This window comes from Urocitellus parryii, chromosome 1, assembly GCF_045843805.1.
Source record: "Urocitellus parryii isolate mUroPar1 chromosome 1, mUroPar1.hap1, whole genome shotgun sequence".
NCBI lineage: Eukaryota > Metazoa > Chordata > Mammalia > Rodentia > Sciuridae > Urocitellus > Urocitellus parryii.
Window position 1 is genome coordinate 219,197,594 of NC_135531.1, and position 27,747 is coordinate 219,225,340.

Here is a 27,747-nt window from a genome sequence, read left to right on the forward strand (position 1 = left end):
TATGAGGTATTTCAGGAGCTGTGGCAACCATTGTCCTTGCTGGAGTTTACCTTTACCCGGACGTGAATTGCCACTCTCAAGTTCTGAGAGAGCTAAAAACGAACACAGGTAAACAAGGCATGCATTGCTTTATTAACAGGGTCTTCGTGCTAAATCCTCATACTTTTTCTCCTAATAAGATGGTTCAGACAGTGTAGGAGAAACCATATATTCCTTTTCCATTCTTCTATTAAGTTGATTAAAGTTATATAGTGGTAAGCCGTGGGCTATTTGGCTTCTTATTTTATGATGATATTTTGATATTCTCATATAATATTCTTAAAAGGCAGGGACACTAGGCAGGTGTCTTGCCTCATTGCTGCACAAGCAATTTTTCATTTTTGCAGTTTCATAAGTCCATGGAAAGGTTAATCCTCCCCAGCAGTTTTCCCAGTGTTTGACTTCTAGCTTGGGTACTGCTCCCACCTTAAGAAACTAGTTCCTAATCTCATTTGTCCAGGATCTAGCACAGGTTCTTTCAGTTCTAGACAACCAGACAGAAATTGCATGCAACCTTCAACTCCATTGCTTCAGATCTTGCCTCTCCCACATAACAAAGGGGGAGAAAAAGACTTTTCAGCTCTCATTACCATCTCTACCAAAATTTCCCTTTCATTCTTGAGGATGTGGAAAAGGGAGGGGAGGACTAAGAACCTCCTTCTGTGATGTTGGGACCTGGTTCCCTGTAGCCCAGTTGAATGTCCTTGATTCTTGAGAAATCTTCTTTTCCTAGGGATGCTGGAGGGAAGGAGAATGGCTTTTAACTGTTCCCATTGCAATCTCTTATTACCAAAATGTACTTTTTAAACATAGGTTTCCATCTTGTATTACTTTGTGTCTTGGAGTCTCTCCCTCGTGAATTACTTTGCATCTTGTTTGAAGTGAATCATTTTAAAATTTATATCCTGTCCTACTTCTATTTCAAGACTTTACTTAAAATATCTTTTTTTCCTCTTCACCCTGCTCAGATTTGCATGAACATTTTATGCATTTCACACTCTTTAAAATGAAGAAAATAATATGCCAATCTGAATAGTCATAAAATCAAACTCAGAATATTGGATTTGATTTCCAGCGGAGTGGACAATTCCTATTGCTATCTGCTATCTCTATTGTTTCTGTAACAATTAGGAAGAAGACGTGGACTAATGCAATAAAGGAGTAGAACACAAATTTGGAAATATTCTCTATTTGATGGAACCCAGCAGAGTGGGTACTTGCTCCTTGAGGGCAGGTAACTTGCTTTAACTCCCTTTGTATCCACTACTCCACTCAAAGAGTTAATCACACATATAGGAGTTACACACTGTATATAGATGAATCAAAACTAAGATAAATAGTTACGATACATATAATACTATGCTTAATTTTACTAGAAATCCCATTAGGGATGGCCAAAGAAGATATTTTTGACTAGAAATTGAGTGGAGTGGTGGGGTTATATGTATTTATCTAGCATTAGTGTGTGGACACAATCATGGAAAGTGAAATCCAGGAAGGGAAGTACTGTAGCACTGACGAGAATTCAGACAAATGGTCCTCACATCCAAGTATGCATCAAAATCCCCTGATCTGGTGCTTCACAAGGTACAGAGAATGCTAAGCCCTACTTCTTGGAAATCTCCAATTTAGTTTTTCTGGGTGGGGACTGACAATTTTCATATCTCCATCTCCCTTCTGGGGAATAACTGCTGCTACTGATCCTGATCAAGGGAGCACATTTTGAAAACTACTAAACCAGACCTTGAAGATTTGGCTCAGCTCATACAATGTGAAGAGGCTGCTTGCTCTGTGATTTGCTCAGAGAAGGGATGAGTTTCTAGATTTCAGAGAGCAGTACTGAGATAATGGAACTGAGTGGATAGTTTTAAGGAAATAGTTTAAGGGCCTTGCTTCCTCTTTATCTATAGGACTGAAAACTGTACTCTAGCAGCAAAAGAGAATGGCTTGGAGAATCCAGATGATAGTTAAAGTCAGCTGACAAATGAGGTGGATAAACAGAATGCATGGAATTGACCTAGTAATACTTTTAGCTAAGTTAACCTAATTTAGCAATGTAAAAGCATGTACATACATCTAAGCTAATTTATACACAGCTTTATTCCCTAAAATGTTCTTATGCTGCAAAAAAAAAAAAAAAAAAGTTTATGCCCTTAAGCTGACTGTGCATGTCAAGAAAAAATGGAGAAGGTAGAAAAAGGGGCAGCCCAGGGAGAGGGGAAAACCTATTTATCTAAGAAAAATGATTTAAAAGGACTGTGCCCACTGGTTGCTCCCATTTCTTCCCACTCAGTTCATGCTATCTCCCAGGTAAAAAGACTTAGGAGGTTTCTGAAAAGTAACAACAGCTTCAGGAAGCAGGTGGCATAGGGACACGTTTCACCTTATTTCAGTATTGAAATGGAAACTACCTAAAATTCAGAACTGATTTCATATGCTTCATTATGCTCAGCTAATTAGGTTTTTTGAATTTTAAATCATGAGTATAAAGTTTTCAATACTGTTTTTAGTGTTTCTTCCAGATGAATGTTGTATAATACACTAATTACTTTGGACTTTGGGGGACATCAACATTTATTTTCTTCACAGAATTTTGTGGACTCAGGTGGATTTTTTCAATTTGCCAACAAAAAAGGGAAGAGTGGTATGACATTAAATGAACTATGCCTAAAAAAGATAGAAATGTTTTAGTCGCCAAATGGTCAAATAGCTACATTTCATTTTGTTTATGTTTTTGTGAATTTGAAAATAGAAAAAAAAAAACCTATTTAGTGATCCTTTCAAGGAAAGCTATAGCTCTGCTCATGTATAAAAAGCCACATAAAAGTGACTCTGGAGACCTTGGCTACACGTTCAGCGGTCAAATATTTCAATGCTTCGCTGCTTGCGTTCCTGTTACAGGTACATGTGACAGTGCTGCAGCTATGAGTGGAATTTTAAAGAGGAAGTTTGAAGAAGTTGACGGCTCCTCTCCCTGCTCCTCTGTGCGAGAATCAGATGATGAAGTATCCAGCAGCGAAAGTGCTGACAGTGGGGACAGTGTCAATCCGTCCACATCTAATCATTTCACCCGTGAGTACCCAGACCGTTCCTGAAGCTGAGTGCATGGTGCTACGGTGAAGGAATGTGTCATCCTGGACACTTGTATTTTTACCTTTGTTGCTATTTTTTTTTAATTGGTTCTTTAATTGTTATACATGACAGTAGAATGCATTTTGAAGTATATATGAAATATATCTTGCCTAATTTAGTCCCCATTATTTTTTTTGAAAAGATCAAATAGAAAAATAAATTCAAATTGAAATATTTTTGAATGAGCTTTTATGACTTTCAATAATTTTTGGCAGTAGAGTATTTGGTTGTGTTTTCCAACTGATCCAATGAGAATGGATATTTTATTATTACTATGTTTTCGAGGAAGCATCTAGGACCCTGGGGTAAGGAGCAAATATGGAATACATCCATATTTGGAAACATGTCTCCTCCAGAAACTGAAACCATGTTTGGGGGTGGGGGATACTGCATTTAGGAGCGAAAGGCCTCAGTTATGGGGAGAAAGCTTAGACAGTCGTGTTTTGAGAAGAGATGGGGAAGATCAGAACTCCCTGGTGTGCAGCCTGCAGCCTCTTCCCTGCTCATCCTTATTAGCCATCAAGAAAAAAAAAAAATATGCTTTCTCTTTGATTCATTTTTTCTACCACACTGTAAGGTAAGCCCTTCCTGGCAGACAAGGTAATGTGAAGTTGAAAGGACTAATGTGAAAAATTCTTAAGCTAAGGGACACTGACTTGTAATAGCTAAATAATCCTTTTGCATGTGTTTCCTAAGCCGGAAGGTTTTAACCTGTCACAGTATAATGATAGATAGCTTATCTTGGTTCCTTAATTTTCTTATTGGTTTATTTTATGAATTTATGGGTCTATAATACCAAATTTAATTTGGAAATGTGGCAACTCCAAAAAAAAAAAAAAAAAAAACGCCCAAATGATTCAAATGTGTTTATTTTTAAAGAGGTAGTAAAGAACTCAATAACTCTAGAGCATGAGATAAATATACTAAAATCAATAGCATTTTTTAAGCAATTAAACTAATTAGAAAATATGATGAAAGGACAATTGTAACTACTATAGCAGGAAAATCATAAACTATTTGGGGACAAAGTTATTGTGTGATGTAGGTGATTTACAAATATGTATCTCATGATGGCATAAAATGAGCTTGTGCTTTTAACAAAAAAAAAAGAACATAGATATTTACTTCTGCGGTTTTAATACTAATAGTGACAATAATAATACCTCTCCAAAGTTTTGCAAAAATCAAGAACAGCACATGAGATGATATACATAAAGGAACTTTGTAAAATGTGAGGTACTAAGCACAAAAATTTTGACATAGCTAACATTTATTGGATACATTTTATGCTCCATTGCTAACTAAGGCTCAGAGAGTCTAGGCTGCCCAGGATCACACAGGACTTGAGCCTGCATAAATGCACATGTCCTGCTCCATAGTCTTTACATTTCCTGCTCATTCTGCTCCTTAATTGCATGATACTGGACCTATCTTTAAAATATATTTTATTATGAATTATAAAAAAATAGTAAAGAGGCAAATTATATTTCCGGTTATAAAGATATATAAAGCTATTAATGCTTTCTAGATTAATTTATAAATATGAGCATCCAATCTCAATAAAATCCTTAACCATATTTTCTTAGAAGGTGATAGAATGAAAAAAATCTATTTGGAGAAATAAGCTAATGCTAATAAGAGGATATTTTTTTAAAGGAAGGTATAAATGTTGACAAGCCCTTCCAGGTATCAAATTATAGTTAAAAATTATATTAATATATAATATTAATATAATTTTAACTATAATAAAATATAATAAAACTGAAGGTTTTTTCTCCTTCCAGTGTGTATCTTGTAGGAAACCATGGAAATTCCCAATATGTTATAAAGAGGAATTTTATATATATAAGAAAATGATTATTATTGAGCAATGGGAAACAAAATAAAATTTTAAAATAAATGATTATACTATTGGCAAACTCAAAAAAGAAGTAATTTAGACTTTCATCTTATGACGCATGACAAAAAACATTCCAGATGGATTAAATAGATAAATACTTTTTAAAAAATCATAAGTGAAGTCGCATATTTGTGAGATATTTGGTGGGATAATTATATGAGCTTTGAAGTAATAGGCAAATAAATCACATTGGAAAACACTTAACATATTTAATAATGTAAAAATATTTTAAACCTAACTGCTACAAGAAAATAAAGCCCAAAGAAAGAAGAGAAAAATTCATATTGGGAAAATATATTTCATATGGTCTAGGTTGATTTTTTAAATAGAATATATTAAATACGTATGTAAATATTTGAGATGAGAATTGAAATGCCCCTTCTTAAAGATAATCCAGTAGCAGGAAATATGATTAGCATGAACTTTAAGGCATTTAACAACAATAATAAAAAAGAAGATTAATAAATAATACTGAGACTTCAGCAAGACCTTGTCTGTCTCTAAATAAAATATGAAAAAAGGGCTGGGATGTGGCTCAGTGGTTAAACACCCCTGGGTTCAATCCCCTGTACCAAAGAAGAAAAAAATCTATCTATCCATCTATCTATCTATCCATCTATCTATCTGTCTATCTATCTATGTATCTATCTTCACAAGTCTGCACTTCAGAAATTTTTGTCTGAAAGGAGAAACATCAAAAACAAGGGGGAAGTCTATAAATAAAATTTTGGATGCTTTTTGGTAGGGTTAGGGTTAAGGTTAGGATTAAGGTTAAGTTTAGGGATAGGGTGTGGGTTGGGAAGGGAAAGTGGAAGAGTGTCGAAATGATCTGTTACATATGGTGACTCAGTGAGTATATTTTCATGATATTTATGAAGACTACATGGCAATATATAAAATGCTTATGAGATAATGTTATGTAAGAAAAGAACCCAAGTTTCTTCTGTATTATTCAGCAAAGAGTATAAAATGCACAAAGGCAAAGAAAGATTTAGTGTGTAAGAATTGGAAGCAGTTCAACTTGTTGAAGGATTAGAATGATGGATAAATTTTTATATTTACTAATTCTTATTCTTGTTAATAGTCTATGCATTCCCACACAATACATGTTTCAAATTTAAACAGCAAAAAATAACTGGAGTTCACATTGTGTTGGTGTAGGCTAAATAGCAAGGGTTTGATGAGTTGAATTATACAATACTCTAGTCAGCTCACAAAGACTTTTTTTTTAAATCATTTATATGCAGAAGGTATTATTTTTCCCATTGGAGAAAATAGGCTTCTTTTTATGATGCCCAATAATTTATTGAAATGTTTCAGCACACCACATAATATCAGTGGTAGTGGCCTTGGTTAGTTTACCAAAATGCTGATTTAACTATACTAAATGGAGTCTGGTAGATACTGTCATTGATTTTTAAAGATAATTAAATAAATGCTTTACTTAGAAGTGCCCTTTTCATTGAATAGTCTTCTTTGTTCTCTGTATTACATTTTGGAGGAAATGATAAATTAGGAGAAAAAGAATCAAAATGCAGAAATTCTACCTAGAATATTTGCTCTATATAAGTGCTGAGCGTTTTAACCAGTGCAAGAGGTGTGGTTAGAATGGTTTCTTATTTCTAAAAATATATTTCACATTATTTGCTACTCCATAAATTCATATACATTTTAGGGACTATTTTATCTATTATATTATCTAGGTTAAGATATGACTTTATGTTCAATGTCTTTCTGATCTGAATCTATGGTCAACACCTTTCACAAATGTCGCCATCAATGAATTCTATTTCTTTACTTTTCCACTGTCAAAAATAAAGAATGTTGATCTTAGAATAAAGAATCTTTTGAAGACTATCAAATTTATTTATCATTAGGAAACAATTTAGCTTCATATTGAGATTTTTAAAAATGCAGTTACCTTTATTTAAATCTCACTCTTCATAGGGTTCATCTTTCAAACTAAAATATCTTATTACTCAATGCTTTACAAGTGCTAACAGATTGTATAATGTAACATTTTGTTGTTGTTACACATATAGAAATTGATAAAATGGTTTGGAACATGTCAGCAGCTGTTGTAGTAGAAAATTCCATGCTATTCTAAGCTTTCTGTTAAAATATTCAATTTGTAGCACACCACATTATGATAATAACAGCTTCAAAATGTAAATCTGTAAGAGTATGATGGCTTTTTACTTCATTTTTTTAATCCTGCTAGGCAACTACATACTTACCAGTTATTAACCAAGGTCATATCTTGCTCTTCCCCTGCGGTGGAAGCAGCAGATTCTGTGTGACTTTGGAATGCTTTGTTTCACCAAATCCCTGTGCTCTGTAGCCAATCAGCCTGTACTTGAGCACTGTGAGAAGTAGAGTTAAGGAGAAACTGGAGAAGGATGATTTGTTTTCTGCTTTCTCAAGGTTCTTGGCACTTCACAGGAGTAACAAGAAGCTGTATGATGAAACATGGTCCCAAAAGGAACATATTTTTCCTGCAACATAGCATTTCTACAAATAAATGTATCTCAGATAGGAAATAAAAAAAAAAATCAAGAGGTAAAAGGATAGACTTTCTAATTGCACTTGAAAGCATGCGGTGGATATCTTACAGAGGGTTAAGATTTTTAAATTTACAGAACAGTTTCACATTCTTGAGATATTTTAATGTTCAAAAGTTGCTGTGTGATTAGGAGTTATTATCATGTCCATTTCATATAAAAACTAGCAATCAGAGATGTATTTGTAATTTATCCAAGAGCTGAGTGTTACAATCTATGCTCCTCTCCTTCCCTATCTCCCTGACTTTCCTTTTCTCTCTGAATACACAGCATAAGTGCACCCGAGTCAGAGTGCTTCTTCACTACTGTTTCTTACCTTTGATTCCACATTTCATAGTAGGAGTGTACATAAAGAATCAGTGGAAAACAAATTTTGATGTGAAACTTTACTGGATGTATGACTGACATCTGTCTAGCATGTTCTCTTTAACACAGGGTTAAAATACTTTGAAGATTTAGATACATTTTCAACAAATAGTATATATTATGTTACAGGCTCTGTGCTAGGGTAGGACCTTTCATACAGATCAAAGTGATAGATTCCCAATAATACATACAATTGAGATACAGCAACATTTCATATCTCCTTACTATTCTGATATTATTTCAAGAACTTACTTTCGTAAAGGCATTGGTAGCAATCTAACCCTCAATTAATGGGTGCCTAGCACCTAGTGAACACATAACATCTATTCGTGTATTTGGATGAATCCATGCACACTTGTTAGATATTGGCCCCCTGCCATTCCCTGCACTACTACTAGGAACTGGAAGCACAGCAGTAAATAAGACATGCTCCATTTTTCTGTAAAAACTCATAGTCTAGTAGCACTTTAGCACTTTTCCAACACATCCTGTGTTGTTTTACATCATAGTTATTTGTGCAGACACCTTATCTTTTCTGGGGATTTATAGAGCTTGACTGTATTCTTTCCATTACTTAGACTAGTTCTGGTTCAATTACTGTTAGATACTTGATAAATAACATTTAGTCTTGGAAAGAACTGATATTTTTTTTGGGGGGGTGTACAACTAAACTTTATAAAGTTGCAGAAAAAGAAAATGCATTTATAGACTTCATAATGGCATGGAAATTAGTGGAAATAAATGTCAGTTGAGAAGTTAATTCTGTAATTTATGATATTGATGGGTGTTTTTATGATACATCACAATCTTGGTTTATCAGTTATGATATCCAAATACAAGTAATGGTGAAATGTGCTTAAAATAAGGTCCCACTGTAATTATGCATTCTTAACATGAACCTTCTTGGTTTCATTTGCTTATATATAGCTTTCCCAGGCAGAAACATCACTGTTTAATTGGATGCTTTGCAGCTATTTATGCAGTAGCTATATAACACACTTGAGGGAATCCAACTTGATTTCACCTTCACCATCCTTTGAATCAGCTAGGGATAAAAAGGCATTACTAAGTCAGATCACTAACATCATATAAATACAGTTCATTTAGCTTTTGTTTGATTTGTTTTAAATTCAGGATGGGGAACTTCCCTTAATAAATGGTAACATTAGATTTAACTCTTTATTTCAGTCTACTGAGATTTATTCTAAAAACTCTTTTTGTCTTTTTATATATTCACTCTTTCTCCCACAGTCATATTCTTTATGGATATATCACATCCACTCATTTATCTCCATTTGAGGTGTACACACAACTGTCATCTCTCCTTTGTCCTGTTGCAAAGCTTTCTAGTTGCTGTCTGCCTCTTTGCTTGTCCAAGCCTCAGCCTCTTCTGTATGCAATAGTCCTTAAAACACTGCCAATCCTTAACCACTTTCAACTGGACTGCTTACTGTGGCTTGCAAAACCCCCAACAACACCATAAGATTGAACCTATGCTCTTCAGCTTTCTCTCCATCTCTAAGCTCCAGCCACACTGATTTCAGATCAATTCTTTAAACATAAAAAAAAAGCACCATGCTCCTGCCTGGAATAGCCTTCCCACAACTAACTCTTTATATTTCATAATACCACTTAAGATCAGCTCTTGAGTGTAACCATCCCTGGGGACCCCACCTAAAGTATGCTGGTCTGAAGTTGTTCTCTCTTAGTGATAGGTATGAAAATTATGAATATCTTAGAGCTTCTTTCATATATGCAGGAAAAAGAGACAGAGATGAAAAGAGATTGGAAAAACTATATTGAAACTGGGTATTTACAATTTTCTACCATTTTATATAATTTTTCCACAATGCATTAACAATATATATGTAGGTCCAATTTATTCTAAAATCCCTATAAAATAGCCAAGGGCTAAAATAGAAAAAAAAAATTCAAGTAAAATATTGAACAAAAATAAGGAAAGTGAGGAAGGGTTAGTTTTATTCTAACATTTCAATATTTAAAATTCTGAAGTAGTTAAGACCCAGGAATTAGCTCTAGTCTACACATGGAAAAACACAGCTTAAAAATAGACCAACATTTGAATGACATCTTGGTATGTGACAGAGAAGATATTTTAATGATTCGGGAAAGAAAAGACTGTCCCAATAAAATGGCCTTTTAATTAAAAAGAGATAAAATTATATCCATCCCTCATACCATACATGAAGATAAATACCCAGTGAAGTAAAAATCTAAATGTAAAAATATTTAAACTGTAAAACTTGAAGAAAAGTATAAGAAAATGTATTTATACTGAGGTAACATGCAAAAAAGAGTGAAGCATAAATATTATATATGTACATATATATTTAGGCATATTAAAATAAAACCTCATATATGAGAAAATATAGCATTAGGAAAGTAAAAAGATGGCCTATAGACTAGGTGATATTTTAAAATCATTAAATGACAAGGAATTAGTGTTTGAATATAAAAAGAACTATGTAACTAAGGAACAGGTAATGCAATAAAAATAGACACAATATGAACATATAATACATGGAAAAATTGTTAATGTGATTATGAACCACTCTAGTAGGAATTGTAGAAATTAAAATGGAAAGAAGACATTGTTTCATATACATCATCAGATTTAAAAAATCAGAATTTTAAAGTTTAACACCACCCTGTGTTGATCAGCTGACTGACTTGGGGACATGGCTAACAATAACAGGAGTGTCAGGGAGATCAGCCTCCTGTGAGACTCTCATGAAGAGTTAAAAAAATCAGACTAACTTTTCATTGCTAAAAGATTGCTTAGGCTGTAGTTTGATATAATGATATATTGGATACAGACTGAGTTGAATAACGAGGCTTACATGTATACACTGTTAAGTAAAATACATAAGTTTTAAAATTCTACAGTTGATAGTACTTAACGTTATTAATACACACATGGAATAACACTTTATTTTGCAGAACAAAGTCAACACGGGATGACACAAAACAATATAAGATGAAGAGTAGAATAATTTGTGGTGATGCTTCAATTCTGCTTTCTTTATGTTTTTTAATTTATTTTTTATTGATTTTATTTTTTTAATACACGACAGGAATGAAGAAGCAATCTGAAATCAATAGGGCAAAATATTAATGTTCATTAAATATGAGTATTAAAGTATGTGTTACTTTCCTGAAGTTTGAAATATTTTCATGATTTTAAAATATAAAATTTAGAGTTCTTTTGTGTAAGTTTTAAAGACCTACTATGTAAGTTTTATATAACTTTATCTTGTAAAAATCCATGTATCACCCCCACCTCTCCCAATTGTTCTCTTTCTCGGTAGTACCCCTTTTTTATTCATCATAGTATATAACACAGTTCACAATATTTTATAGTATGCTGGTTCCTTTTGAGAACCTGTCTGGTTTGTACTCATATTCCTATTAGGGAAGGGCAGACTTGTGGCACAACACTATGAACTTGCAGGCAAACTTGGTCATTAATGAGAACTAAGTTTCACAAGGTCATTGATAGCCTTCATCTTGTCCACAGTGAACAGTCACATGTAACATCATCAGTTATTTGCTTGAAATCCTTTCACACACATTCGTTGCCTAAGTCCTAAAATGTAAGGAGCCTTATCTATTCCAGGTGTTAGACAATCAGCCCTGCAGAGACATTTCGAAAAATCACCCATGGAAATGGCATCTGTGCTTATAAAAAACATGGTACATTATCTCGCTGTATGTGCAATAAGTCCCACATCTTCTCGTTCTCCACCCTATGGTGCTAAAACAGAATACTGTCTCTGATGATCATCAGGAAAGCATTAGTCCTTTGGGAGCTGTGATGAAGGAAAGAGATTTAGGTTTGCAACAATTTTTTTCCCCTAGTGAATCAGTTCAATGTGTGAGAATGGGATTCCACTGCAAATTTGTTTAATTTATACTATGCCTCTGATAGTTTCTTTTGTTGGAGTTATTTATAGTGTATGCGAGGACATCTTTCTGTTTTCAATGTTTATGCTTGTGTACTATTAGTGTTCCCACGTAGAGCCCAACTGAAAATTTTGTTTTGTGCTTTTACTTTGCAAATTCCACAAAAAGTGAGAATCATGAATTATTGTAATAAATTTCGTTTGGGGCTGTCTAAACAGGTAATAGACTTAAAGTTTATACAATTAAAACTGTAAAAAAGTTTAATAATATAGGACTGAGAAAAATTGAGAGGTGATAGTTGGAATAAAGAGTGGTATGTGTATGTCATTCCCCTGGCAATGGAAAATTAGAGAAATAAGTTGAATATTCATGTATTCAATGATTTTTTAAAAACTATCTTTAAATCTAACTTTAGCTGAAATAAAAATGTCCACTCTGAAGCATCTCATAACTATAAAGGAATATTCTGAGTTTTTCCTTTATTTTTTTAAATTTTCTATTGATTTCTATTAGTTATTCACAACATTAGGATTCATTTTGACATAATTTTGAATGTAGGTAATATAATTTGCTCTTATTCCCGTCCCAAGTATTTTCCTTATTCTCCATTCCCACCTCCCGCTGTAATCTTTACTCTACTGATCTTTCTGCTATTTACTTACAGTTTTTTTTTTAATTAGTGTCTTGTGGATATGCATAATGGTGAGATTCATTCTCGAATATTTATATATGTATATTAGAAATTTTAGCTATTTGCCCTTTATCTCATCCTCCCCCCACCTCAATCCCCTTCTTCTACTCTTCTGATCTTTCTTCTATTTTTGAATGGAATTCCTCCTCCCCTTTTTTTTCTCTCTTTTTTTCCCTTTACTTTTGAATTTTTACAAAGAAAAGCAGAGATGAATAAAGAACTAAAAAGTTCTTTTGTGTAGTTTCAAATATATATAATTATCTGATAAGAAATATTGTTTTTAAAGCTAAATATCTACATTTGTGTCATTTATGAGCTAATTGTGTTTAAATATTGGTGTGCTTGGGCTTGCTTTGTGAACGGAATATGCAGGCATTTAGGCAGTGTACTTTAAGTGATTTTTATCTGTCTTAAAATATCTTCTACCATATGACTGAAATTCTCACCATTAATGTGATTCCCCCGGGATGATCCCTGTGGGATGGCTATTAAAATTCACAGATATATAGTATCTCACTAAGTAGTTAAGTAGTTTAAAATGTAGTGTTGAAGTCAAGTTACCTAATTTCTCATAGAAGATTATCCACTTGGAGGCAAGTATTCTAATGTCTTTGATTTTAGGTTTCCTTATCTAAATATAAGTGATATTGAGTGAATATAGGCAAAATGCTTTACATTGAAGTGAATCTTTAGTAACTGCCCAAAAGGTGATAGCCAAGGTGATTGATGATGGTGGTGATGATGATGTTTTCAAAAAGGATCGACCCAAATTTTATTAAAGCTGTTCTAAAACACAACTTGAACATAGAGTAGAACTTCAGACAAACGTCAATAACGGTAGCCGTGGATTGGGTACAGTAGGAGAGAAGTCTGGAAGAGATCTTAGATGAGTAGTAAAACATCTTCAAATGCAGGCAGGTCATTTAACTGTGAGAAGCACAAGAGGGGATGAATCACAGCAGCTATGAAAAGAGGAATACCAGTTTGCTCTTTCAATTCTTCCTGGCATTAGTTTTAAAAAATTATGAATTCAGAATAATTGCAGCAGTAATAACTGGCATTTATTGAACTTTCACAAGCATTCAATGGGAGTGACTGCAGTGACAGTTTACATCCATCATCTTACTTAATTAGCACAAGCTACAGGGCATCTGATGCCTAGATTTTAAGTAGCTTCCCAGAATCACACAGCTAATAAGCAATTGGGCCAGGTTTTGATCCTTACTGTGGATCCTGTACTTTATTACATTGCTTCCTACACAGATATTGAAATCAGCCATATCAGTCATTCTTATTCTAGATCACTTTTCAAATTTCTGGAAACACAACATTTTACATCTAGTTCAGGAAATACAGCACAGTCTACTGCTGTTTAACAAAACAGCCCATGGATCCCATTTTAAAATGAGACAGTTTCTATAATATTACATTAATTGGCTTCAAACTGAATATACTGTTCAGTTTGTGCTAACTTTTCCTACATGAAACTCTTTGCAGAGGTATCATAAACCTTAGTATTCAAATCAGATATCATGGCTGACATTTGAACTTTGGCCTCTTGGATTTTTCTGAAGCTGAACCAACTGTCATTTTGTTGTTTGTTTTATTTTTTGAGTTGTATTTTTCATTTTACTCAAAGTCACAGGAAAAAAAAAAAGGAAAGAAGAGCTGCTGACAGTATTATGACTGAGGGGTAAGACTGGTGTCCTGGCCCCACTCAGCCAATCCTGTTTCCTGGCAGGAAGTGCTCCAGAGCTGCCGAGACAGGGGTGTTTTGGCAGCTGTCTCTCTCTTGATTGACCGCATCAGCCTTTAAAAATATCTATGGATTCATTAGTGTCAGCCTACGCAGAGTCCTCTTGTAGACCATCTTAATGGAAACATGTGAGAGCTTTTATGAGTGCACTCCAAGATGCAATTTATGGGAAATAGCCACAGCAAGTGTTTGCTTGATGTCTTTTATACTCATTCCCCTGAACTCTAGCCACTATTAGAACATCAATAAAGCATGAGGTTTGTGTAAACACCAGGACAGATAAATAAGTGTTGGCACAGGTATTTCTGGAAATTTTTCTATAACTTTCAGGGAAATTTGCTAGAAGAAATAAATAGTAAGACGAAGCTCAATAAATTAGAGAGAGGGCGGTAAAGAGGGAAAGAAAAGATAATGCAGTTGATTGGATTGAAAATGAATATTTACATACTCAGATTATGGAATTAAGAAAAGAAAAAGGATAGCTAAGAGGGGAAGCCTTGCAGAACGGTAACTGTGCTTGGCTCAGGTACACAACACAGTCAGCCAACAAAGTGGGTGATAACTAGGAATTATAAAACCAATTGCTACTGTTCTACTTTGTGTAGTATGTGTGTGTGTGTGTGTGTGTGTGTGTGTGTGTGTGTGTGTGTGTAACTAGAGATTTGAACCCAGGACCTTGTGCCTGCTAGGCAAGAATTCTACCACTCAGCTACATCTGCAGCCCTTTTAAAAACATTTTAATTTGAGGCAGAATCTTGATAAATTGCCCAGACTGGCATCCAACTTGTGATCCTTCGGTTTCAACCTCTCTTGAAGCTAGGATTGCAGGTCTGCACCGTTGCTCCCAGCCAAATTAGCACCTCCTAAAGTTTCCAGTAAAAATACTGAATCTATTCATTCCAACCTCATAATAAAGGTAGGTTTTTTTCCCCCTCCAAATGGTTAAAAAAAATGTAAGTTTTTTAAAACCTGATGATTACTTTTATACCTTACCTATATTAATATTCTCACTGCAATCTTATAAAATGAGTATTATTTTCAATCTTAAAATTATAGATGATGAAACTATAGTTTCAAGAGGTTTAATATCTTTCCCAGGGTCCTTCCTGCCTCAGCATGTTCATCTTTTTCTTCGTTGATATGTAATTCTTAATCTAGCCTTTGTTTTAACTTTTGCAGAATTCTGGATGGGTGCAATTACATTTTTCTAAGTATAAAATCAAATCATTGTTGAATTATGTAATTCAAGAAAGTCTTAATTGCATAGCTTTTATTTATATTGCCAAAAGGTAAAAAAAAAAAAGTTTATGATTTAACACATTCTTTTTTTGCCTTTAATTTTTTTCTATAAAGATTTCCTTTAGAATTCCCAGATAAAATATTTGTAAAACCACACCAAGACACTTGCAAAAGTACTACATATGTGGAGATTTTCTTTAAAACATTATTATTATTTTTTTGGTTATTCTTGGTAACTAGTTAGTTCTCCTGTTTTTAAAACTGTGTTATGGGTAGGGTAGTAAAATCAATTACCCTAAAATTCCTGAATAATATAATGTGTGTATGTGTGTGTGTGTGTGTGTGTGTGTGTGTGTGTAAATTCATGTGTGAAAAAGTACTGTGGATATGGTTTGGATTACTGTTCTCCCAAAGGACCATGTGTTAAAGGCATACTTGTCATCCTGTGGGGCTATTTGGAGCTTGTGGAATTTTTGAGGGAAGGAAATTACATCACGTGGGGGAGTGGGGTTAGGAGTGAGGGGAAATATCATTGGAGTGTAAACTGGGACTCCACATCCTTCTCTTTTTGCTCTCTAGCCATCATGAGCTCCTCTTCCATGGGCTCCTCTACCATGGGCTCCCACTAGGGTAACTGCCTCCACAGGTCCAAAGCAACAGGGGCAGTAAGACCTTGATCTGAAACTGTGAATCAAATAAAACTTTTGTCTTATTAAGTTAATTATATCAGGGTTTTTGGGGGGTTTTTTGAAGTAATACAAAGCTGAGTAATACAAATGCTATAGGACCTACATTGATTTCACTAAAGGTTTAAGGACATTCGATGAAAGTATCAATTGTAAAAAATATTATTTTACCCATATCAGGAATTTGGGGAGCTGGTTATTAAACATGGCCATATTAACATTAAATTAAATTTATAATTAATTTTTGAGAGAATAATAAAAACTCATTCATTTTATAATTATTTTAGTACACTTTACTATTATATAGTTTTGTTTAGTGGTTTATTTTCAGTATTGGGGATTTAGCCTCAGTAGTAGTTGTGGTCAACTAGCTCAGTTAATTAGTATCTAAAGTTCAAGTTGGAATTTGAGTGCCAAGGTTAGGTTCAATCCCAGACTGACAACTGGACCAGCTTCATGAGCAAGCCCTAATTTTGAGAGAGTTACAATGTCTGTTCTAATATAGAAACTGACTAAAGGATAGATAAGTTCAACTATATCACAGTAAATGAAAAATTCAGTTTAGAAAAAGAGATCTTTTTCTTTTTTCTTGTTCTTTTTTTTTTTTTTTGGTGCATAACATTTGCACATAATGGCTAAATTTGTTGTCACATATTTGTATGCATCACACAATATAAAATTATAATTTGGCTAATATCAATCTCCAGTGTTTCCCCTTTCCTTTCCATCCTCCCTCCCCTGGTCTCTTTTCTTTATTCTACTGATCTCGCTTCAGTTTTCATGAGGCCCACCCTACTTTTTTTCCTTTTTTTAAAATTTCTATTTTCCACATATGAGTGAAAACATATAACCTTTGACTTTCTGAGTTTGGTTTATTTCACTTAACATGATGGTCTCTAGTTTCATCCATTTTCCTACAAATGATATAATTTCATTTTTCTTTATAGCTTAATAAAACTTCTTTGTGTATATCACATTTTCTTTAGTCATTTGACTACTGAGGGATACTCAGGCTGGTTCCATAGTTTGGCTATTGTGAATTGTGCTGCTATAAACATGGGCCTACATGTATCACTATAGTATGATGACTTTAATTCCTTTGGATAAATTCCAAGGAGATATAGCTGGGTCATATGGTGATTCCATTCCTAGTCTTTTGAGGAACCTCCTTTATGATTTCCATAGTGGTTGTACTAATTTACAATCCCACCAACAGTATAAAAGTGTCCCTAACTGCTGGTGATGAACATTTATATATATATATATATATATATATATATATATATATATATATATTTTTTTTTTTTTTTTTTTGCCATCTGCATTTATTCTTTTGAGAAGCATCTGTTTAGTTCATTTGCCCATTTATTAATTGGTTTATTTGTTTTTTTTAGTGTTAAGGTTTTTGAGGAGACACCCTCCCACACACACACACACAAACATATACTACATATTAATCCTCTGTCAGAAGAGTAGTTACCAAAGATTTTCTTCTATTCTGTGTTATGTCTTCACATTCCTAAGGGTTTCCTTTGGTATACAGACATTTTTATTTGATGCTATTCATTTATTAAGTCTTAACATTTTTCTTGAGCTTTAGAGGTCCTATTGATAAAGTCATTGCCTATGTCTATATGCTGTAGTGCTGACCCTATGATTTATTCTAGGAGTCATATAGTTTCTGTTCTAATGTCTAGGTCTTTGAGCCATTTAGAGTAGATTTTTATTCCGGGTGAGAGAAAAGGGCCTAGTCTCATTCTTCTACATATGGATAACCAGTTTTCCCAGCTCCATCTGTATCTGGTTATTAGTGCTAGCAGTCTTTTGGTGAAGCTTTGGATCTTGTAAGTATTGAATTATGTCATCTGCAAACGGTGATAGCATAATTTCTTCCTTACCTCTTTCCATTCCTTTTATTTCCTTCTCCTGCCTAATTGCTCACTCAGGGATCCTTGTTATCATATTAGCTGATATTTACTAACCACCAATCAGCACTGACATTTAATGAGGCTCTACAAAGTTCACAAAGCTAGGCACACCTTCTATGGAGGAGTAATAATAGCAGGAAGATACTATGAACCAAGAACTAAACAATCGAACATTTTCACACATTATAACACTTCATAGAATTGTATAGCTAGATTAGGAAATCTTTGCTGTCTATTCACCTCTTCCACTTATCCAGGGACCACCTTAAAACAAATTATATATGTAGAAAGATAATAGCCTAGAAATAGTACAGTGAAGATTAGAAATGATAACCTTCCTAAGAATGGAAAATGCTTGGAGAATTACAAAGGATATTTATAGGACATCCAAAATTTGAGTTGGTTTTGATAAAAGAATTGATAATTTATTGGAAGTTGGAAAAAAATGAATTATACCAGGATTGTTCTCCATTATCCTTAAGAGTGTTGTTATTTATGTGGGGTCATATTTAGGATGCTGTTCAAAAGCACTGTGACATGAGGAGCACATTTCTCTTCATTCAGGTACACTCTCCCAATTTTTCTTTAAGAGTTTTAAAATTATATAGATCTCAGTCCTACTCAAGATAGTGGGTGACTTTGTCTTTTAAGTTAGAAGGTACACAGAGACCCCCAGTAGAGCTGAGGGTATCTAAATTTTGAAAAAAGGAGTAAAATATAAAAAAAAAGGAGAAGTATAGGCAAGTATCTTCTAATTCATCATTTTACCTAAACTTGTTTCTAGAAGAAGGCAGAATAATCAGGGATTTCTAAGGGCAAACCCCTCTACTCTATCCTACATTTTCACTTATTAAGTTGTGAAATTTAAAAACCACAAAGTATATTTTCCTCCTACCTAACTGCTTTTTGAATCAAACTCCACAATCTGAAAACTACTACTGTGGTTCACATTGACTCTTCTCGTTACCAGAAAGTATTTCACTAGTGTGTAGGTTAGGAAGCAGGTGTTGCTTCTTTGTGAGTTAGGTTGTTGGTAGGTTGTTGGGGGCCACTTGTGATATTCTTTCTTTTCTTTCCTTTTTTTTTTTGTTGTTGTTCCTGGGGATCAAATTCAGGGTATCATATACGCTAAGCCAGTACTCCAGCATTGGGCCACCTCCCCAGTCTTAACATGTTATGTTTAAAAATCAATTATGACCACCCACACACACCACACAAATCATTGTCAAAAGAAGAAGACTTAAGAGTTTATCATTTTGCCTGATATTCCAGAGTTTAGCCACTGGCCAATATCCTTGTATAAAAAAAAAATTGACTTGTGATTATTTCCGTACTAACTCAATTTGATAAATATTACTGAATTGCTTATACAAGCTCCTAAGTCAGAAGGACTCTTTATCTTTAAAATTCTAAACTTGGACATTTTAAGAACAGAGTTTAAAGAGTTCTTTCAAACTTACTAGAGAACCCATTTATTTAGTAATTAGGCTAATCTTGCTACTCTGTTTGAGGAAGAGACTCTTGGAATAATGCTTGGTAATCCAAAGACAAAGCTCAGATGAAGGGCGTATATCTGAAGTGCACACCCAAAGGAAATGTACTTCCCTCTTATTTCTAGGGAATTTATTTGTCACCTGATTGGAACATTTTTGAATACTAGAAATAAAGGCAGCTTTGTAGTTTTAAAATACTTATTAGGAGGTTTTCTATAAATGTTATAGAAGAAAGCATATAAGCACTATACATTTTGACAGTTTTCCCTGTTATTAAATTTGATAAAGTCAGATCTTATGCCTATATAAATCTCACAAAATTATCTATCTAACCATCTACTGTCTAAAAATTTAAAGTGTAAAATAAGGAAGAACATCAAACTTTACAAAGTGAATAAAGACTACATTTTTTAAAAAAAATCTGTGAAAATGCTGCTATGATTAAATAAAACACATTTGCTTAAAATAATTCTAAGTTCAAAGTGGCTTTTTTCCATGTATTTTTCCAATTAAAAGCTAATATGAGGATAATAAATGTGACTTTAAAAGCAAGGACTTGTCTTGAAATATAGAAAAACCATTGCCCTATGTACTAAAACATAATTGACTCAGAAAATAAGAATATGTCTAACAGGGCTGGTAAGGTAGGCCATTTGGTACATATTAGCATTTTGTAGATGTTTCCGTCACCTACAGAATAGATTACTTTGTTAAAGTTAACATTACATAAATGTTCATTTGGTTTAAGAATTATTTAGGATGTTAATAAAGCAGAAAACATTTAATTTTGTTACAGGATTTGTGAAATATTGCAGGCTCTCTTTTGATAAATTGAGACTGATTTTCCATTGTATCCTAAGATATCAGCCAGTCATGAATTGTAATAGTACTGGTAGACCATGAATGCAGTAGCTAATATCTTACATTTAGTATTTGCAATATGCCTCATCATTCAATGGATCCTCACATATTTTCATAGAAGGTTATCTTAAGGATATTATATTACAAGTTCTTTCTATAACCAAAAATTCAAGGTTGCCCATAGATTAAATGGCTTCAAGCTTTATTTTCCATGCTCAATTTTTTTTTATTAAATTTCTATCTTTATATATTACAATATATTTTTATCCTTTATATATAGCCAATTATTCAGCTAGTCTCTTTCTTGTCTGCTTTTTTTCAAAACTATATTTTCCGAGAGAAAGGACCACCATATGGGTAAGCTGGCCTTTTTTACCTTTTAAAATTTTTTTCTTTCTCTATTGTAAAAGAATATAAGGATGCGGTCACGTAATGATATATCTTAAACTGGAATTCAGAATCCAAGCTAAATAAACAGCTGTTCTTGGTCTACAATCCTGGATCATTATAGTCCTAGGTATTGTGTTGTTTCTTGTCTGGTCACAGCTGTTCTTGACAGCTCTTACAGTAGGTGTCTTACCAAGTATCTGCTGAACTCTTTCCTTTCTTTTTTTTTTTTTTTGGAATATTATTGATGCCAACTCTGGCTTTTTATCTCACTTTCCTCCCAGCAGGTACAATTGTCCTCAAGTATGTTCCCATTTGATATACTCAGAATGAAAGATACAAATAAATAAAACAGAGCCTAATCCTCAAGGAACTCCTAGCCTTACTAAAGGGAAAAGGAAACACAACAGTTTCCCATAACAGCATGAAAATGAGTTAGTGAAAATAAGGCAGCACAGAGGTGAAGTATTACTTCTTAGAAGGGTTATGGACCAGGAAGATCAAGAGGAGGAAATGTTGGAGCTCTTTTGTTTTTATTCAATTGCAAAAATTGATGCATCTGTATTTTAAGAAAAGTTCTCATCATTGTCCCACTCTGTCTTTTTTTTTTCTTGATAAAATTTCTCCCTTTGGAGGAAAAAGTCTAATTTTAAACAGTCTACCCACATTTTAATCTTATACCTTCATAGTTATCACACACACACACACACACACACACACACACACACTCCATTCACACTCAAGCTGCAACCTCCTTCAATTGCCTTGGCGTTATTTACTGCTTGCTTGCCTCTTATTTTGATTTCCCACTTGCTATTTCTACCTATGTGTGCTATTAAATGTTTTTACAGTTGAGAATGTTTGTTTTGCTCTTTAGAGCCTTCAGCTTTGTCCTCTTCGGGAATTTTCTTGAGATCATTTAACATGCTTCTGTCCTCTCATGACCCTTGAAAGGCAGGCAGAGCTTTCATCTTTGTGCTCATCTCTCTTCTCTGTTTTGAAACATTTCCTTTCTAATAGGCATCTTACTATATCTCTACCATATTTTCCACATTAGAAAAATAATTCCTGAAGTTACTAAATTAGTCAAAAAAGAGGGTGTCTCTCAATTTGAATTTAAAAAGTTCTTCCTTGCAGGTAGCTGTTTTTAAACCTAGCAATCCAGTTCCTTTCTTTTGTAAGTGCATTTCACATTATGCTAATATGTGGTATCTAAGCCTTCCTCATTCTCATTTTGCTTATTAGATCTTTAGATGGATTTTTTCCTTAGGTCTATATATTTTTTTCAGAGTCAAAATATCTCTATTTTAAAAGATAATATACTAAAGAGAAGCACATATTTAATAATACTTTTTGGTTAGCTTCTATGTAGTAGTTCAGCTGCTATAACAATATAATAAAAATTTTAGCTACATTACGGAATGTGGCTAATCATTACGTAACTTGTATAGCTTGAACAAAATAAGTATATTTCTCTCAACATAAGGGTCTAATCATAAGTAGTGCAGGGCTCATGTGGAAGCTGAGTGGTTTGGGAAACTCATATTACTTCTATCTTGTTGATCTGCCATCCTTAACACATAGTTCCCATCTCATGTTTGAGGTTGGCTATTGGAATGCCTGCCTCCACTTTAACCTTCCTCCAGCAGGTAGGCTATAAGAAGAAACTTAGAGAAAGGCGCTTCTTTTAAAAATAAAGACCCAGGAGTTTCCATGTGCTGTTTTTTTTTTTTTTTCCCATTGGCCATTATTCAGAAGCTAGTTATTTTTCCCACTTAACCACAAGGGAGGCTGGGGGATTCTCTTAAAATTATATTAATAGAGAGTAAGTATAGACATAAAGAAAAAATCTCTACGACAATGAATTCTCATACATGCCACTTTCTTCTACAGCCCGACACCACAGTTTTAGGTATTTATACTACAGCTTTGTGAAGCAGCTCCATACTCAGGCCTTCCAATATAATGAGTTTTTCAGTCACGTTTACCTATTGATCTTTATGTGTCTCTTGGCAGCAATGTCTCCAGCCTTATGGTATTTGATGGTGTATGGTCATTGATTGTTTCTCTCCTGCCTGAGTTCCTACTTCTGAGCATCGGATTCTATTTAAAGATGGCTATTGCCCAGGCTTTCTGTCTCCTCGCTTTACCTTTCCTATCTCTTTTCCCTTCTCTTTTAGAGCAAACACAAGTGAGGCGACTTGCCTCCTTTCTCTCCACACAGCCTATTATCTCTTTGCTGCCTTTTCTTGCCCTATCAGCACACAAAGTCCATTAGCTTCATTTTTTCCATCCTTCTCAGGAGCCTTCTTTTACTGCTCCCCACCCCTACAAGCAATAATGAAAGAGCCGAACTATCTAATAAACTGTTACTCCAACTCAACTACTGTTTCTCCTTTCTTCCAGGTCCCTGTGGAAGAGTCAGGAAAAGCAGCCTAGAATTCTGGGTGGAAAAGAGCCAAACAGTTATTATTTTATATAATTTTTAGAGGAATATTACTAAATATTTTATTGATTTTTTTTTTATCCAGACACTAGAGGTGGATGCTCTTTATCAAAATACAAGACCAGAAAATGGATTTTGAGTATACACACACTGCCCTCTCCTGAAAGGCAGAGGATTCTGAATATACACACACTGCCCAGGTTACATGGGATATCCTGAAAGGCAGAGACAAAAATTGTAGTATCAAGCCAATTCTTTCTCCAAAATCAGTCTCCCCCATCCTTGATGCAAGCTCACAATTTCTTCACTTTAGATGACTACAAATGTCCTGTGAGATGTCATTTTGAGATATACAGCAACCTACATGGTCCCTTGATAGCCAGCTGCTCTTGTCCACTGTTATACTGGCACCTGGTGGATTTCCCCCAGATTCTCCTTCTACACAAAAGCTTCATGTTTTATTTTTTTCCTTCTCTTGGCTAAGATTTCTTTTCTTACATGTATGAAGACACGAATGGTGTGACTACTCTGTGTACAACCAGAGAAATGAAAAATTGTGCTCCATTTGTGTACTATGAATCGAAATCTACTTAATTCTGCTGTCATGTATAACAAATTAGAATAAACAAATAATAATTTTTTTAAAAGTTTTTTTTTTCTTTTTGTAGCCTGTGAGGAAAGCAAAATGTACTAAGGATCTCAGCTTTCCTTCCCTGCCTCTCCTCATTTCCGCCTCTTCCCTATCACCTCATTGCTTTTTCTATTCTTCCACCCAAGTAGACTCAGCTGTCATTCACTAGGATTCTCCTAGGTGCTGGAGGTCATGCTTGTTAACCTCTACAACCCAGTCAGGTGGATACTCTGATGTTACAAGGATAAACCAGGCATAAAGAGGTAATGAAGTCTAGAGAAAGCAGGAAACTAAATAGTGTCTGAAATCCCAGTCTAATATGAAGCCAGTACTATGTCACACTGCCCCCAGACGTATTTGTCACATATATATATATTAAAGTGATGCACACCAATTAAAATAGTGCTAACCCAAAAGGTCCAGTTATGAATCCTGATGGCATCATTTTGGTTGTTTGCTCCGCAAGGTCCCAAACTTCTGAATTCATTTCCTCATCTGTGAAATGGTGGCATCAATATACTCTTTCATTCAACAAATATTTACTGAGTACCTGCTGTGTGTCAGGCACAGAGTTATGGGACGGAATGAGAAAGACATTCTCCTTCTCAGGGAACCAACATATTAGTAGGGACACAGGTAACAAAATATACATATCATGCAGCTGTATGTGCCCTGAAGTAAAATGAAGGAATGAGGAGAGGGTGAGAGAAAGAAGGGTAAGAAAATGCTTTTCTAACCAGGTGAAACTTAAGTGGAGACCTAAATGAAGTAAGAAAAGGAACAAAATGGATATCTAGGATAAGATTATTATAGTCCCTTCATTTTCCTGTAATGCATGCAGCTTATTAGGCAAAAGGAAAAGTGCAAAGGTCCAAAGGCTGGATTTAATAGTAACTAATTTAAAAAGTTTGCAACACTTATATTAAACTTTACAGTGTATTAAATTGGGATATTGAAGGTATATGGACATCTTATTTCCTCCTTCAAAGCGTTGCTAATAGTAGTTTCCTTGTCCAAAGTGTGGGGATAAGTTTTTGAGAGCTGAGCATGTTTAAAACCTTATTCAGTTGCCTCAATGCTGTGCTATCGTTTCTTTTACCACCCTCCAAGACAGTCAACTCCAATTGCCTGTCACTGTCCCCTTCATGATCTCCCAGTTATGCATTGCTACTGCTCTCTGCTCTTTGTACCCAGTGGCCAAGTGGCTTCATCCCAGGGTGGACCACCCCCTGTTATAGGCAAAAGCCCTTGATATTTCCGTACTTTTTATGTAAGAATAAAGTTACGTTTGTTCTTGCCAAACCAGGGGAAACCCTCATACCAGCCTCTCATTTTCCATACCACCAATTAGATGCTGCTTCCCCCTGGACACAATGAACAGATTGGCTTTTCCTCTGTCCAGGTGTACATCCATCATGTAGCCTGCATCAGTAGCCCCTTCATTCTCCTGTGATGCATGCAGCTCAGTCTGGCTTTATGCTTTCATTTACTGTAGTGCTTGGTTTTCATGTCTTCCATTGAACACCGACACTTCCCATTTGATTATTCTCTTTTAGTCCCTGCTGGTTATGTTGGAGACTCTACTAATGAGTCCTCTTCTTTTCCTACCCAATGTGACTACTCTAGAGAGGTTGTGGGAAGCTGTATAACTGGGCTTGTGTTCTCTCCTCAATGCTCTCCTTCTCCTTCCAGCCTAAGAGGACCTTGGCCTCTCAAGCATATCCATTTTGTATCTTCTTTTTAGCTGATGCAAAAATTTTCCTGCTGTATTCTTGATTTCTCTAGTATCTGTGCCAGATAGATTGGTTCTTACTTCTTTGTCCTTCCATTACCTGAAATTCTTTACCATTTCCTCTGGAAGCTCTTTTGCACAGACTCCTCTTTCCATTATAGCTATAGATAGCTTTCCAGAGTTATTTTCTTTTTGATCTGGGTCCTTGAAGTAGACATAACCTACCTTTACAGAGAAATGATTTCTGGCAGTCTGCTAGAAATAGCCCTTTTTGCTTCTTTAAAGAATTCACTGATGTTCCCTGTTCTTTGAAACCTATCTTCCCCCTTCACCTTGCACTGATTACTTGAGCTACATGCAACCATGGTTTGGTGTACTTCACTATTAAAATAACCTTTTCCTCCTTTTAAAAAAATTCTCTGTCCAGTGAACAATGGTTTCCTCCTCTGCCTTAGGACCTTATTTTACAAACATCTCCCCAACCTGTCAGTAAATGTGCTTCTACATTCCTCACCTTCCAGAGATGTGAGGTCAGGGTCAGGAATGAGGAATTCATAGATGAGGAACTGTGCTCAGAGAGGCTTCGCCCCTTCTCCCATGGCACACAGTCATGAATGGAGCAGTGCTGCTTGAACCTGTTCTCTCTTCAGTGCCTCACTCTACTGGGGATGTGAATGTTCCAAAATATTCATTAACACAAACAAAAAAAAACCCTGTTAAAGGTGATATTGAATTCTTCAAGAAAATGAACATTTTTTTTTTCAGCCTCATTCTGTTTGGTGGACTCACCACAAAGTTATCCTAGCAATCCTACTCTGCATGTTATACCAGATCAAAATCAAGCCATATTCTTTACCTCTTGTTCTTGTTTTTGTATATTTTCATTAAAAATATGTACTACCTGGTATGGTGGTAAACACCTGTAACCCCAGCAGCTCAGGAAGCTGAGACAGGATCACAAGTTCAAGGCCAGCCTCAGCAACTTAGTAAGGCCCTAAGCAACTTAGCTAGACTGTGTTTCAAAATAAAAAAAAATAAAAAGGGCTGGGTTGTGGCTCAGTAGTTAAGTGCCCCTAGGTTCCACCCTGCTACACACACACGCACAGAAAAAGGAATAGGTCCTGAGATATAGATATAGTCTTTAGGGATTTCCCAGTGCAGCCACAAACACATTTCTTTCAGGTTCACTCTGTTTTCCGATATACCATTTTGTGCCCCCGCACTTTTCTATTTGTACTGACCAATGTGTCACAGCATTTCAGTTTATTTCTATACTTATTATTCCCAGAGTTTCTCCTCATAAACTAGTGGTTCTTAAAGAGTAGCCCCTGATATAGACATGGCAGTCATGTGGGAACTACCAAATCAAAAATACTAGGCATCAGACTCAAAATTCTATGCTTCTAACAAGCCTTGCAGGTGGTATTATATTGGAACCAGCTGGTCTAGGCTTCTTTTATCTCCCTCAAATCTGTATTCAGTGATTCTATGTTGGTAGCTTAAAATTGGTCAAAGTGGGAATATTTACACTACAGAAATTGGCAAACACTGTAAATCAAGACTTTTTATCCTAAGAGCCATTTGTTAAAACATTTCCTAAAACGCAACTATTGCCAGATGATTCTGATATAAAATTTGGGAACATTTTCATAGATCATCTTAACACCCTACTCATGGGAAATAGTCTGTGCTTTGCTTCTCTGGGTTCCATCTATGTTATTCTGACATTCTTCTGTCCTTCATGAGAGTTCTGGGGACAGATAGAGGACAATAGTTTGTGCTCACTGTTTGCCTCTCCCTGCCTCATTACATAGAGTGCAAAAATAGCAGATTCTAAAGCTCTGGATTTCTCTCACATCCATTTTACCTGCAGGGGTCATGACTTCTCATGCTCTGGTTCATGCATCTCTCTCACGTGTGTAAAGCTCTCATGATTTCCCCTGCAATGCAGTGAATTCCAGAGTGCACTTAGGAT

General features: G+C 34.9%; 1 protein-coding gene across 1 annotated transcript in view; it reads left to right on the forward strand.

Moving 5' to 3' along the window:
• The first annotated feature begins 2,963 nt into the window (after positions 1-2,963).
• The window catches only part of Csrnp3 (cysteine and serine rich nuclear protein 3), a 68,495-nt gene continuing 43,711 nt past the window's right edge, over positions 2,964-27,747 (forward strand). The window contains exon 1 of the mRNA XM_026411142.2: positions 2,964-3,111. Coding sequence (XP_026266927.1) covers positions 2,964-3,111 — 148 coding nt within the window. The remainder of the gene's footprint in view (positions 3,112-27,747) is intronic.